We start from the raw sequence: 15,699 nt of genomic DNA, 5'->3' as shown, positions 1-15,699 counted from the left end.
CAGCTCTGCATCTGTTTGTTGAAACATCTCAGTTGGTATTCTGTCAATTCCTGGAGCCTTGTTTTTCACCAGTGCCTTCAGTGCAGCTTGGACTTCTTCCTTCAGTACCACCAGTTCTTGATATATGCTATCTCCTGAAATGGTTGAACATCAACCAGTTCTTTTTGGTAACTGTGCATTCCTGTGTGTTTTTGATGACTCTATGTATTCCTTCCGTCTTCTTTTAATTCCTCCTGTGTTGTTCAGTATTTTCTCCATAGAATCCTTCAATATTGCAACACGAGGCTTGAATTTTTTCCTGAGTTCTTTCAGGTTGAGAAATGCCAAGGGTGTTCTTCCCTTTTGGTTTTCTAAGTCCAGATCTTTGCACATTTCATTATAATACTTCACTTTGTCTTCTCAAGCCACCCTTTGAAATCTTCTGTTCAGCTCTTTTACTTCATCATTTCTTCCATTCCTTTTAGCTACTCACTGTTGGAAGAGCAAGCTTCAGAGTCTCTTCTGATATCCATCTTTCTTTTCTGTCTTTTTAATGACCTTTTGCTTTCTTCATGTGTGATGTCCTTGATGTCATTCTACCACCTGTCTGATCTTCAGTTATTAGTGTTCAACGCATCAAATCTATCCTTGAGATGGTCTCTAAATTCAGGTGGGATATACTCAAGGTTGTATTTTAGCTGTCGTGGACTTAGGCTCTAATTTTCTTCAGCTTACTTGCATTTGAGCAACTGATGGTCTATTCCACAGTCGGCTCCTGGCCTTGTTCTGATGGATGATATGGAGGTTCTCCATCTCTTTCCATAGATATAGTCAATTTGATCTGTGTGTATTCCATCTGGCAAGGTCCATGTGTATAGTCACTGTTGATGTTGTTGAAAAAAGGCATTTGCGATGAAGAAATCGTTGGTCTTACAAAATTCTATCGTGTAATCTCCGGCATCGTTTCTATCACCAGCACCATGTTTTCCAACTACTGATCCTTCTTCTTTGTTTCCAGCTTCCGAGTTCCAATCATCAGTAATTATCAATGCATCTTGATTGCATGTTTGATCAATTTCAGACTGCAGAAGTTGGTAAAAATCTTCAATTTCCTTAGCTTTGGCATTAGTGGTTGGTGTGTAAATTTGACTAATACTCGTATTAACTGGTCTTCCTTGTAGACGTATGGATATTATCCTATCACTGACACCATTGTACTTCAGGATAGATCTTGAAATAGTTTTTGACAATGTACAAGATGCCATTCTTCTTCATTTTGTCGTTCCTGGCATAGTAGACTATATGATTATCCGATTTAAAATTGCCAATACCAGTCCATTTCAGCTCACTAATGCCTAGGATATCGATCTTTGTGCGTTTCATTTCATTTTTGATGACTTCTAATTTTCCTAGGTTCATACTTTGTACATTCCACTTTCTGATTATTAATGGATGTTTGTAACTATTTCTTCTCGTTTTGAGTCATGCCACATTATCAAATGAAGGTCCTGAAAGCTTGACTCCATCCAAGTCATTAAAGTTGACTCTACATTGAGGAGGCAGCTCTTCGCCAGTCATATTTTGTGTGCCTTCCAACCCGAGGGGCTCATCTTCTGGCACTATATCAGACAATGTTTTGCTGCTATTCATAAGGTTTTCACTGGCTAATTGTTTCAGAAGTAGACCACGAGGTCCTTCTTCCTAGTCTGTCTTAGTCTAGAAGCTCTGCTGAAACCTGTCCACCATTGGTGACCTTGCTGATATTTGAAATACTGGTGGCATAGCTTCCAGCATCACGGCAACACTCAAGCCACCACAGTATGACAAACAGACAGATGAATTGACATACTTTCTCTACCCAATTCAAATGTCATCTCCTTCAGAAGCTTCCCCAGCCCCTAAAACCAAAAGGGATCTCTCACTTTGCACGATGTCCCCTCTTTTCTCAAGAAGCTCACCATCTGGTCCGGGTTTAGAAAAGCAAACTAATGACTTCAATGCACTGTGGTGTTAGGAAAAAATATGAAAAACTTTTTTTTTTTAAATAATTTTTATTGTGCTTTAAGTGAAAGTTTACAAATCAAGTCAGTCTCACACAAAAACCCATATACACTTTGCTACACACTTCCAATTACTCTCCCCCTAATGAGACAGTCCACTCTCTCTTTTCGTGTCCATTTCACCAGCTTCTAACCCCCTCCACCCTCTCATCTCCCCTCCAGGCAAGAGATGCCAACATAGTCTCAAGTGTCCACCTGATCCAAGAAGCTCACTCCTCACCAGCATCCCTCTCCAACCCATTGTCCAGTCCAATCCATGTCTGAAGAGTTGGCTTCGGGAATGGTTCCTGTCCTGGGGCAACAGAAAGTCTGGGGGCCATGACCACCTGGGTCCTTCCAGTCTCAGTCAGACCATTAAGTCTAGTCTTATGAGAATTTGGGGTCTGCATCCCACTGCTCTCCTGCTCCCTCGGGGGTTCTCCGTTGTGTTCCCTGTCAGGGCAGTCATCGGTTGTAGTCGGGCACCATCTAGTTCTTCTGGCCTCAGGATGATGTAGTCTCTGGTTCATGTGGCCCTTTCTTGTCTCTTGGGCTCTTAATTGCCTTGTGTCCTTGGTGTTCTTCATTCTCCTTTGATCCAGGTGGCTTGAGACCAATTGATGCATCTTAGATGGCTGCTTGCTAGCGTTTAAGACCCCAGATGCCACTCTTCAAAGTGGGATGCAGAATGTTACAAAAAACTTTTAAGGCAAAGGATTACTGGGTATCCTTTCAATGGAATACTGTGCTATGTCCAGGATTCTGGGTTATCTGATTCTGAAAAGAGCTGCACGTTTGTGTCTGCTGAGGTAGAAGTTAACTTTATGGCGGTGCAGATGTTTCCTGTCCATAGCAATGCAAATGTTCCTGTTCATGGCAATGCAAATGTTCCTGTTCATGGCAATGCAAATGTTCCTGTTCACGGCAATGCAAATGTTCCTGTTTGTGGCAATGCAAATGAATTTCGTCCAACAGAGAATAAACTTCCAGAAGTCCAATTCTCATTTGAAAGAATTGTAACATCTCTCCTTAATTAATGAATTAAATAAACATATGTTCATTTTATATCTGTACGAGGGTCATGATTTTACCATTTTGAAAATTATCCTTTAACAGTGCTGTTATCTATAATAGAAGTAAACCAAAAAAAATTTTTTTTTATAATAGAAGTAGCTATGATTAATACTTCTTGAGCATTTATTCTGTCAGGCACTATGCAAGGGCTTTTATAAACATTACCTTATTTAATCCTCATGGCAACTCTGTGAAGTAGATTCTAATACAGGTTCCATTTTGCAGATATGGAAACAGACCTAGATGTTAAGTAACTTACCCAAAGTCCAGAGTTAGTAAGTGGCCTATCTAGAATTTAAACCTGGAGACCAAGGATTTGACGCAAAGATGGCACTGTAATGGCATAAAAGCAATTTAAATCAAATTGGGAAATCCGATAAGGATTCCTGTAAGGGGACATGAACCAAATTTCAAAAGATGAATAGGAATTAGTGCAGAGGAGAAAGGAGGGAGGGGTTTTCCATATGAGAGTCATTCTACTGTTTTGAAAACTATCCTTTAACATGTGGGAGGGCAGGGAGGTTTAAAACAGGGCCTTGCACTGAAGGAACTAAGAAATTCAGTTGGGCTGGAGAGCAGGGTGTGGGCTGAGGACTGGGAAGAGATAAGACTAGAGGTAGACAGGAGCTGATCAGCAAGGGCCCATGTGGGGCAAGCTATGGAGTTTGGACTTTATCCTCAGACTATTGGATTTTGAGCAGAGGAGTGGCATGATTATGTAGATTTGGGTTTTATTATTTTTATCTTTATTGCTTTTGTTTGAAGTTATGAAAGTGGTATAGGCTTGTTTTGAATAAAAAGGTAATAATGCTGAGAGATGGGGCATTTTTAGAAAGCTCATTTTGGCAGCGGTGGTGCAGCTGGATTGGAAGTGGTGAGTGAGAACAGAGGGAGGCAGGGAGGCTGTTAGAATCCAAGGCTACGCAGGGAGAGAGAAAAGGATGGGACAGAAAGGAGAGATGGCAAGCAGTAGAATCCACTGGCTTTGGCAGCTGATCAGGTGTGAGGGGAAGGAGTTGTGGGAGGGGCGGAGAGAGACGGGTGCCCAGGTGGAAGTTTCACGACATTCCAAAGCACCTAGCTCAGAAAACTCTCTGCTGCCGGCCTCATCTTCCTTGCTTATGCTCACTCGTAGCATTTGAGAAACAACACCTGGAATTTACCAAGAAAAGGGTCATTTTCAAAGGTCTCTAGGGCCCTCCCTTCTGAAAAGCTTATACAAATAGAGCCTGACACCAAAGCACTCAGGCCCTTTTTTTTAGCCTCAAAGTGGTTAGAAAAAAAGAAGAATGAGGAGAAAGGAAAAGAAGAACCAGACACAACAATTATAAATCTTCTCTTGATGATTATACATATACAGATTGTCAGCACACCAGGTGATTTTTAATCTCAGACCAGTTCCCCTCAGGGCCTTCTTAGTGGCTGCTGGCCACTTCCTGTTGGGACCTTGCCAGGGTAAGCTCAGGAAATGCAAACTTTTAATTCTGGAATCAGTAAAGCATATTAGGAAAGGAAATCCACAAGTGAAGAAATCACATTATGAATTTCAAAACCAAGGAAAAGGATTGTAAATGAGATTGTGAATTCTTTGGGGTCTGGCAACCATCTTACTCATTTTGGTTCAGGATCGAGGGATTGGTCTGGCTATTATTCGCCCTTCAGGATCACCCAGGATTCTGCCTCTTCCATTCTGGTGTTTGTTTTCAAATCTTTCATTTGTCACAGCCTTTTCAGTCTAAGCTGCTGAGCTGTCTGCGGTCTTGCTCTGTGGCATTCTGGTGGGAGTGAGATGCCCAGCTAGGATGAAGGCCCAGAAAAAGGGTCAGTATTTTAATTATACCCACCTCCCTAGGATTTTCATGGTTGAGGTGACAGAATGTATTTGGAAGGCTTTTGTAAACTCTGATGACCTATGCAATATTGTCCACTGTTCTTTATTCATTATTGCCCTGGTTGGTGATACTTGCTACACTGCATTGCAGGATATTCATGCAGATTCAGATTTAATTTTTAAAACCACTGTGTGCTCAATATATTAACACTACTATGTGCTCAGTAGGAGCCCTGGTGTCACACTGGTTAAGCACTTGGCTGCTAACCAAAGGGTCAGCAGCTTGAACCTACCAGCTCCTCCCTGGGAGAAAGATGTGGCAGTCTGCGTTTGTAAATTTTTACAGCCTTGGAAACCCTATGGGGCAGCTCTACTTTGTCCTGTGAATCAGAAACTACTTGACGGCAACAGGTTTGGTTTTTTGGTATGTGCTCAACAGTATCTTGTGTGGTTTCACATTTAATCCTCACAACAATTTTATTAGGTCTAGCTTATCAAAAAGCCTCAGAAAAATTAAGTACCTTGCTCAAGAATATACTTTTTGGAACTTTTTAGGTCCTCCCAAGATTAGCTTGGGGCTTCTTCATTTGCTATCCACTACAGCAGTTATTATGCAGCCTTCCCTACTAGATTAGAAGCTGTGGGTGGTAGGAACTATATTTTGTTCACTGGAAGACATACAGCCAGAATGCTCCTGAGAAGCAAGGATGGCAAGACTTTGTCTCACGTGCTTTGGACGTGCTATCAGGAGGGACCAGTCTCTGGAGGACATCATACTTGGTAAAGCAGAGCATCAGCAAAAGAGAGGAAGACCCTCAACAAGATGGACTGACAGTGGCTGCAACGATGGACTCAAACACAGCAATGATTGTGAGGATGGCACAGGACTGTTATACGTGGGGCTGCTAGGAGTTGGAACCAAATTGATGGCACTTAACAACATATCCCCTCTATCCAGCAAATAGAGACAGGCACATAGATGATGCTTCAAAAAATACTGTTTGAATGAAAGAATTAATGAAGGCTGACCTTACATCCATTGCTTTATCCTCATAACTTACTGTTCATTGTCTGTTATCCCCTACTAGAATGTAAGGTGTATGGAACCATTACTGTGTTTTGTCCACTACTGGATTCTCAAAGCCTAGAACATAGTAAGCATCTGATAAATGCCTGTTGGCGAATGAACAAGTGATAGCTGTGTGAGCAAGCCAATTCCACCTTACTCTTTTTTTGTGACATCAGCGTATTTTTTTCTGGTGCTCTCATGATATTCTAGAACAACCGCAGCTCTGTGACTATTGGTAAGTGCTGAACGCCCTGGCTTCCTGAGTTAAACATTGACTTGCTGCTGAGTGATGATCACAGGGTGACCACAGGAATGCTGTCGCCAAGAGCACTGTCTCCAGGAAGGGGGCAGCCTGTGGACTTGCCACACCCCACAGCATCGTTCCGGCACCAGCGAACTCATGACTCGGGCCACTGTGCTCTTAAGTTTCATTTCATGCTCACCTGCCTTTCACAGAATGCAGCTCTTGAAGAAGCAGAAACCAGTAACCTGCTTATGGTCATCATCAGCTTTATCTTCTTAGGAGTCGAGTTTCTCTTGCCAAAACCCTTCTAGGTCAAATATACTGTTTTTTTTTTTTTTCTCTATAAACCAGTAGTATGTGCTACATTAAAAATTTTTTTACTCTAAGAGTAACCCTCATATTAAGAAAATATTGAATATGGAGAAAGTATAGAAAAAAGTCACATCTGATTTTACTAGCCTCACAAAATTACAGTGAGCATATTTGTATTTTCCCCTTTCCCCGAGCATGTGTATATATGTATTACGTGCACATACCTACAGATGTGTGTATACATAATGCTAGTTTGCACTCTGCTTTCTCATTTACCAGTGTGCCATTTAAATACTCTTCTTGATAGATATTTAAGGGTTTTTCAAAGAAATTGATCATTTCAATGACAGATACAAACTTTTCTTAGATAAACTCCAAAATCTAGAATTCCTAGGGAAAAGGACAAGATGTGAACTCATGGTGCTTGATACATATTATGAAATTGCTTTCCTAAAATGTTATATCAGTTTCCTTAGCCACTAATAATTTAAATCAAGTCATCAATGTAGTAGAGAAAATAAAAACCTCACTGATCTTCCATTTGCACTGAAGAACGTTACTAGGGATGAAGAACTTTAACCGTAATTACTCACTAGTTAGGAGTCCCTGAGTGGTGCAAATGGTTAAACAGTCGGCTATTAACCAACAGGTTGATGCTTTGAACCCATCCAGAGGTGCTTTGGGAAAAAAACCTGGCAATCTACTTCCAAAAGGTCACAGCCATGAAAACCCTATGGAGCAGTTCTACTCTGACACATGAGGTCATCATGTCTGAATAGACTCATAGCAACTGGTTTGGTTTTTGGTTTTATTTACTAGTTCTATTTCTTCTCTTATAGAATCATCACTGTTTTTGAGGGGGAAACTTTATCTGCTACTAGTAGGGCATGTAGGAGCCCTGGTAGCTCAGTGGTTAAGTGCTCAGCTACTAACCAAAAGGTTGGCAGTTTGAATCCATCAGCTGCTCCTTGGAAGAAAGAGGTGGCAGTCTGTTTCTGTAAAGATTTACAGCCTTGGAAACTCTACGGGGGTAGTTCCACTCTGTCCTATAGGGTTGCTATGAGTCAATGGCAGTGGGTTTGGCGTTTTGGTTTTAGTAGTAGGGATTTCTCCCCTGTGGAGGCAGTGTGTTATGGCACAAAGAGCCAAGGGCTTTATAAAGATTCCAATTCATCTTATGCAAAGAGCTAAACATGTCTGCACCAACCACATGAGGTTTAAGTTTCATCCATTCACCCACTGCAGAAAGACCATTACATCCCTAAGACTAAAAGGAGGATCTGACCAAAAAGAAAGATTTGATCATTTAACTACTATCCTTGTCTTGAAGAGTCCCTCCCAAACTATATCTTCCAAATAAGGATCTAACTTGGAAATAAAAGAGGCTCAAGTTTTTTCCCCAAGCGTCTTCTTTCCTTTTAGTCAGGTGCTTAAACTTATTAAGCACTTACTTAACGTAAGCAGTCACGTATCAATTAACCTTCGTAACAATTCTAGGGGCAGGCACTAGTTACTAACACCTTACAAAAGAAAAGGACCTGAAACTTAGGGAGGCTAAGTAACTCATTTGAGGTCACACTGCCTCAATTTGCCTATGTTGTTAACCAAACACTGTGCAGTGACTCCTTTGTTAGCTATTGCCATCTCCTTTAGACGAATCAGAGTTAACAGCAAACAGTAAGTAAACTGATGCTGTTCAGCTGAGGAGAAATACACTCTACATAATACATGGTACTCTCATTTGAACAAGTTTGCCACTATGGTCCAGACTGAATGGAAGGAAGGATGTCTCAATCTAAAACCCTAAAGCTAGAACACATTTTGGGAGCCATGTACTTGAACCTCTCTTCAAACCAAAACCACACCTGTTGCTGTCTAGTCGATTCTGACTCAGCAACCCTATAGGACAGAGTAGAACTGCCCCACAGGGTTTCCAAGAGGCAGCTGATGGATTCAAACTGCCAACCTTTTGGTTAGCAGCTGAGCTCTTAACCACTGTACCACCAGGGCTCCTTGAACCTCTCTTAGATACTTCTAAGCTCTGAAGCAACTTGGCCTAATTGCTCACATTTGGACACGCCAGGCAAGCTTGGGTTGTCACTTCCTGTCAAGTACTGAAACAGTTTTCATAGTTGCACAAGTCTATCATTAGCCTCTTTCTTCTGGTCTTCCAGTCAAGTGCTTGACTTGATAATTAAAACAAGCCAGGTTGCAAAGGTGGAAATTTATTGTTTATCTTTCCAAGCAAAAGTTGGTGAGGGGGGAGGGGGCACACCTACACTATTACTGTTCCCTAGGGAAGAAAAAACCCAAACATTTGGAACAAAATCATACAAACTAATACCCAATTTATCAATCTGAAATTCAATACAATAAAACATTGATTCATACAAAGTATTAAATGGCTTCTAACCACAAATATTCCTTTTTAAAAGAGAAAAAATTTTAAATATTGACATATATATCTATGGTACAAACATAAACTAAATTCAGAGAACCTAAGAATCCAAACAGTTATTCATCAATGTGACTCAATCAGGAATAAGCCACCTCTGAATTTTTCACAATTTGTTTTATCATCACCTTTTACTAATTTTTACACAAATTATTTATGTTGGCTAGTTGAGATAATTTAAATTCTCAGTAGACTGAAGTGTAACATGATAGTATGGTCTTATTTATGTTACCATGATCTTCTGCAATTTTTCAGCCTATCAATTTGTTTCCTGATGACGTGGACCAGTCACTAGAAAAGGACATATTTGGTAAAAGGCCAACAAAAACAAGGGAAGCCCTCAATGAGATGGTGTGACACGATAGCCACAACAATGGGCGCAAACACATCAACGATCATGAAGATGATGCAGGACCAGGCAAACTTTCCTTCTCTCATACACAAGGTCACCATGAGTTGGAGCCAACTCAACAGCAGCCACCACCATCAATTTCTTAAATAATTTCCCAGCTTTGACAGGAGCCTGTTTCAGAGCAAATTCTTGAAGTTTCAAGTCTGTTTAGGTACTGCAACCCTATTTCTTATAGTTCTTGCTTTGACTTGCAGAGGGTGGGGGACAGAGAAAGGCAAAGATAGGCAGGTGCAGACATTTATTTTCCCAAAGCAGCCACTGAAACTGTGTGAGCTGAAATAAAACTCAGACTAAGGGACAACAGACTGAATCAGAAAGACTAGCCACTTCCAGTGTTGACTTGCAACACAAGGAAGAGATGGCAGAGTAGGCCTGTATTGAGTTGTAGTGTTGGCTGTTACCCAAACAGATTTTGAACAAACCTCTTGAGCCCACATCTTCTGGGGTACAAAGCCAGGGTTGGACTGGGTGATCTAAAGTTTGGTTCCAGTTTTGAGCCAGGTACTAACCTTGCTCCTGAACACAGCAACTTCAGAGCCCTTCCTTCTCAGAAGTGACAGTGAATCTGTGGACAACAAATCCTCAGCCCATTGACCAGATTCAACAATTGAACACAGAATGAAGCAGTTTTCTGTGTGGATGCAGTTCCAATAATTGGGGTAGGAGAAAATAATCCTTTGCCCCTGCATTTATCCTTCCTTTTTTTTTTTTTGGTTCACTTGCATTACCTCACTGATGGTAATCCTCATTTTTACAGAAAGGGAAAGAGGCACATACAAGTTATAGACTTGGGGATATGGAAAATGGCAGAGCCCAAACTGGAGCCACGCCTGCCAACTCTCCCAGCAGGGTTTTCCCCTAAAATTCCTCCTCCATCTGTCATGGCACTCAGGCACAGAAAGGGAGGTTTTCATTGTGTCCTTAAGGTTAGCCGCTCTGGATGCTCTCAGTTCAAAAGAGGTGATTTCAAAATTCCCCTCCTGCATGCCTTTAAGCAAAGACAAGAACAGGGAAAAATAAAATAAGCCACGCAAACAAATCCCAAGGCACGTAACTGGACGATTTAATATTAGGGCCAAACTGAAACCTGGTAATGAAAATGAAGACAAAGCAATATTTTCCTCAAGAAAATAAACATTTGGAGGCAGAAACTTTTTTTACTTTCTCATTAAAAAAAAATTATTCACAAACGGTTGTGTGACATTGGTTGCAATCCCCACAATGTGCTGCACTCTCCCCCTTTCCACGCTGGGTTCTCCGTGTCCATTCATCCAGTTTTTTTGTCCCTTCCAGCCTTTTGACTTTGCTTTTGGGCAGGTGTTGCCCCTTTGGCCTCATCTACTTGATTGAACTAAGAAGCATGTTTCTCATGTATGTTGTTTGTTTTATAGGCCTGTCTAATCTTTGGCTGAAAGGTGGACTTTGGGAGTGGCTTCAATTCTGCATTAGGAGGGTGTCCAGGGACCATAGTCTCAGGGTTCCTCAGTCTCCATCAGACCAGTAAGCCCATTGTTTTTTCTTTTTTGTGAATTTGAATTTTGTTCTACATTTTTCTTGTGCTGTGTCCAGGACTCTCTATTGTGATCCCAGTCAGAAGGATCAGCAGTGGTAGCTGGGTACCATCTAGTTCTTCTGGGCTCAAGCTGGTGGGGTCTGTGGCTCATTAGTCCTTTGAATTTTTTTTTTCTTTTTACATTGTGCTTTAGATGAAGGTTTACAGAGCAAATAAGTTTCTCACTGAACAATTAATACACGTTGTTTTTTGACATTGGTTGCCAACCCCGTGACATGTCAACATTCTCCCGTTCTCGACTTTGGGTTTGCCATTTCCATTTGTCCAACTTTCCTGTCCCCTCCTGCCTTCTTGTCCTTGCCCCTGGGCTGGTGTATCCATTCAGTTTCATGTACATGGTTATGTGTATTACTGTTTGCTTCATGGGCCTGTTTAATCTTTGGCTGAACCTCAGGAGTGACTTCAGTACTGAGTTTAATGGATGTCTCAGGGGTTCCTCCAGTCTGTCAGACCAGTAACTGTGGTCTTTTTTTAAGTTTTGTTCTACATTTTTCTCCAGCTCTGTCTGGGACCCTCTATTGTGATCCCTGTCAGAACAGTCAGTGGTGGTAGCTAGGCACCATCTAGTTGTGCTGGACTTAGTATGGTGGAGACTGTGATAGTTGTTGTGGCCCATTAATCCTTTGGACTAATCTTTTCCTGCATCTTTGGTTTTCTTCATTCTCCCTGGCTTCAAACCAGGTGGGGCCAGCAGAGTGTCTTAGATGGCCACATATAAGCTTTTAAGATCCCAGACACTACTTACCAAAGTAGGATGTAGAATATTTTTCTTTATAAACTATGTCACGCCAATTGAGCTAGCTGTCCCGAGGCCATGGTCCCTAGCCCTCAGCCCAGTAATCCGTTTTATAGGCCTATCTAATCTTTGAAAAGTGGACTTTGGGAGTGGCCTCAGGGAGTTGTTTCTACGTGTCTATGAAGCTTCTATGACCTTGCCTTGGTCAAGTTGTGCTGACTTCCCCAGTATTGTGTACTGTCTTATCCTTCACTAAAGTTACCACTTACCTATTATCTACTTAGTCTTTTTCCCTCCCACCTCTCCTCTCCCTTGTAACCATCAAAGTTTCTGTGTGTAAATCTTTTCATGAATTTTTATAATAGTGGTCTTATACAGTATTTGCCCTGTTGTGATTGACTTCACTCAGCATAATGCCCTCCAGATTCATCCATGTTTGTGAGATGTTTCACAGATTCATCATTGTTCTTTATCGTTGCATAGTATTCCATTGTGTGTATGTACCATAGTTTGTTTATCCATTCATCTGTTAATGGGCACTTAGGTTGTTTCCATCTTTTTGCTGTTGTGAATAAATGCTGCAGTGAACATGGGTGTGCATATGTCTATTCCTTGACAGCTCTTTTTTCTCTAGGATATATTCCTAGGAGTGGGACTGTTGAATTGTATGGTATTTCTATTTCTAGCTGTCTAAGGAAGTGCCGTAGCATTTTCCAAAATGGTTGTACCATTTTACATTCCCACCAGCAGTGCATAAGAGTTCCAATCTCCCTGCAGCCTCTCCAACATCTGTTATTTTCTATTTTTTTGATTTGTGCCAGTAATGCCAGGGTGAGATGGAATCTCACTGCAGTTTTGATTTGCATTTCTCTAATGGCTAGTGATCGAGAGCATGTGGTGGTGGAAAAACCTTTTTTTAAAAAAGATCTTTATTTGGAAGAGTAAGCCTCTTACACAGGTTTTGTATCTATAGTTTCACTCTGTTAATTACAATGATAATTTAAATTCTTGGAATATAATTCATTGAATGTTTACATAATATCTTCCAGCCTCAAAAGATACTAGGTTAAAAAATATTTACAATTTTTCTTCTGGTCTGCCCCCCGCCATCATTATACTGAACCCATTTCTCTACTTGTCAGTAAGTGAAAAGGCTCACAAAATCTTCAGGTTTGTGTAGAGAGAATGTGTCCAATAAATCTAAGCACAACATAATTTTCTTTAAGACCTTCTCAAAAAAAAAGAAAAGGAGTTATTTATTGAAACTAAGCACACTTAGTAACTTCTCTCCTGATCTTATCCTTCCTGGCTTGCCTGGGGCCAAATTTCTCTGGCCCTCTTTAATTTGAACACACTGAAATACACACACTCACACACACCTTTAAGCTAGAAGCAGATATAAATGGAAACACTATGAATTAAAGAGGAAAAATTCCAGGAAAAATGTTGCAATAGTCTCACAGTTCAACTGAGGTTTTAGAAAAACCTAAGCTGAATTCAGCTTCTGTTTCAAATATCTGTGTACATTTAACTAGATGTGTTGCATTTACTAAGGAGACACAAATATAGTCTTGTAGATTTTAATTTTAACTTTTACAGTGAGAAAAATAATACCAAGTGATTTCAAAAAGGGGAATGATCTATATAACCACTCAAAAAGTGTCTTTGAACAGGGGAGCAAAAGAAGTAATTTAATGCAAACAACTGTCAAGCACTTGGCTTCTCATAAGCATCCCAAGAAAAGGTACCAAAGAGGTATTAGCTAGTACAATGTGGCCAGAGAAGCCAAGATAGTTCCAAAGTTTTAGACTTTAAATTTCCTAAATTTATACATAGCAGGCGTATATGCCAGGCAACTACTGATGCCTGGAAAATAGTTTAGTCAGCATTTTATAAAATCCCCAACTTTCAACCAATATTTCTATCCCTCAATCTTCCACTGACAATGTCTGGCAATATATGACAAATAACAATGAAGCAAGATTAATTTAAGATTTCAAATTTGCCTCAAACAAGTTAGTTATTTTTCTTTTAAACATGACACTTGAAATAGATAAAATCAGCAGAATGGTTGAAAAAGTTAAGGCTCCCTAAAGAGTTCTAAACACTACAACTTAAGGCACATATTATAATCTTCATGATGCTGTTAAAACCTAAGATTAAAAAACAAAAACAAAAAAACTAAGAAATAACTACTTCCTTCCCTCATCCTTTGCCAAACACTCCCTCCCCCCAAGGATATGGCATTTTTAACTCAGGCTACTAAGGAGTGAAACAGAAATTCCACAAGGAACACCTGGTATGATTTCCACACAAATGTCCACTGTCTGCATTGAGCACCACTGGTAGCATACAGGCCAGTAGGATATTTTCAGATATCTTGGGTCACAAGCTGCTCCATTTACCCTTCGGCCTCATGGGCTCAGACTGGACTCTCCTCCTCTTTGGGGCTTCCTTCTGTGCCTTTCTGCTCCAGAGATTCTGCTGCTTTAAAAGCTTCTTTTGGCTTCTCAGCAACAGCCACACTTGTCTCCTCCTCTTTACTTTCCTTTTTCTGCTTCTGCTCTGCTTTCTGTTCTTTTGCCAATAGTTGATAATTGATGCCCATGCCAATGAAGAGATAGATACCCGCGACAATTAGGACTATGCCACATGCCCAGTATGTGTATTTGTAGTCTCCATACAAGTCATTGAGACGACCTAAAAATGTCCAAAAAGAAAAAAATAAAAAAGGTTATATGGGTAAACAAATCTGCCCTTTCCCAAATAAAGTTTAAGGATCCACTCAGAAAGATGTCAATCCAGTCTTCATGGCGTCCACAAATGACAATCAGTCTAAAGAGGAATGGCTAAAAATGGTCTGATCCTTTGTTTATAATGCCACGCTGACTTTGGATGGCCTTGCATATCCTGTTATTTTTAGAAACCTGGAAATAATTAAATCCTGGCAAATTTGAATTGGAAAAGACCTAGAGATCACCTAGAATCAATTCTCTCATTACACAATGGAAAAAAAAAATTGTTGCTCAAAAGAGGTTTAGGAGTTTTGCCCTAGGCCAGAGTTATTTCAGTTTCCTAGGCCAAAGCTCTTTCTCAGACATCAGTGGTCCCCAAGGCATGTTCCTATGAACACTTGTCCTATGCTAGAAGTTTAACCAACACCAACTGTTCCACTGTTCTAAGTGCTTAATCCATCACGACAGATTTTATCATCATCCCCTTTGTACAGATGTAACAATTGAAGCACAGAAATGTTAAGTAACTTGCCCAAGGTCACAAAGCTAGTAAATGAAACAGCTTGGCTTTAAAGCTAGAAAGTCTGATCGGGAGCCTACATCCTTAGCCACTGTGCTACAGGATACCTCTCTAATGTTTCAAAAGCCAAGTATATTTGGGAAGCAGCATATCATATCCTTTTCTCTTAAAGATTCACAATACACATTAGCATATTAAAGGCTCTGCAAGGTCCTGCAGTAAAGAAATCCATTTAACTTGGTGTTCCCAAACTTTTTTCTTTGGCCATGAAACCCTTGTTATAGTAAATTTTATTAGCATCTCATCAAATTAGTATCTCAAGGAATAAAATCTGGAAAACCCTACTCTACACCTATAAAGTACCAATTCAATATGATTCCATAGGGTTTTCTAACTCATAACATCATTCATTCAGCAATATTTACTGAGCCCTCACCATATACTAAGGAGCCCTGGTGGTACAGTGGTTAAGTACTCAGCTGCTAACAGAAAGGTTGGTGGTTGGAACCCATCAGATGCTCTCTGGGGGAAAAAAGATGTGGAAGTCTAGACTGGTAAAGGCTTATAGTCTTAGAAACCCTGTGGGGCAGTTCTACTCTGTCCTATAGGGTTGCTGTGAGTCGGAATTGACTCAACAGCAACAGGTGTATCATATGCTAGGCATTGGCTGTGTGCTAGTGAAGGAGGTAACATCCACAGTTCAGTGGTGCAGTGGGACCG

General features: G+C 40.6%; 1 protein-coding gene and 1 long non-coding RNA gene across 10 annotated transcripts in view; one reads left to right on the top strand and one right to left on the bottom strand.

Annotated features, from left to right (window-relative positions):
- Window positions 1-15,699, top strand: part of LOC126073412 (uncharacterized) — a 312,807-nt gene that overhangs the window by 135,641 nt on the left and 161,467 nt on the right. The window lies entirely within an intron of this gene.
- Window positions 1-15,699, bottom strand: part of SLC16A1 (solute carrier family 16 member 1) — a 180,013-nt gene that overhangs the window by 105,178 nt on the left and 59,136 nt on the right. The window contains exon 5 of one of the 3 annotated variants that reach the window (XM_049880049.1): window positions 9,101-14,424. The exons of the other annotated variants lie outside the window; for them this stretch is intronic. Coding sequence (XP_049736006.1) covers window positions 14,147-14,424 — 278 coding nt within the window. The 3' untranslated portion in view covers window positions 9,101-14,146. Of the gene's footprint in view, window positions 1-9,100; window positions 14,425-15,699 lie in introns of those variants that run through there. 3 annotated transcript variants of the gene reach the window in all.

The sequence above is a fragment of the Elephas maximus genome, chromosome 3 (assembly GCF_024166365.1).
Source record: "Elephas maximus indicus isolate mEleMax1 chromosome 3, mEleMax1 primary haplotype, whole genome shotgun sequence".
Lineage (NCBI taxonomy): Eukaryota > Metazoa > Chordata > Mammalia > Proboscidea > Elephantidae > Elephas > Elephas maximus.
This window is presented reverse-complemented; position numbering and strand designations above follow the sequence as displayed.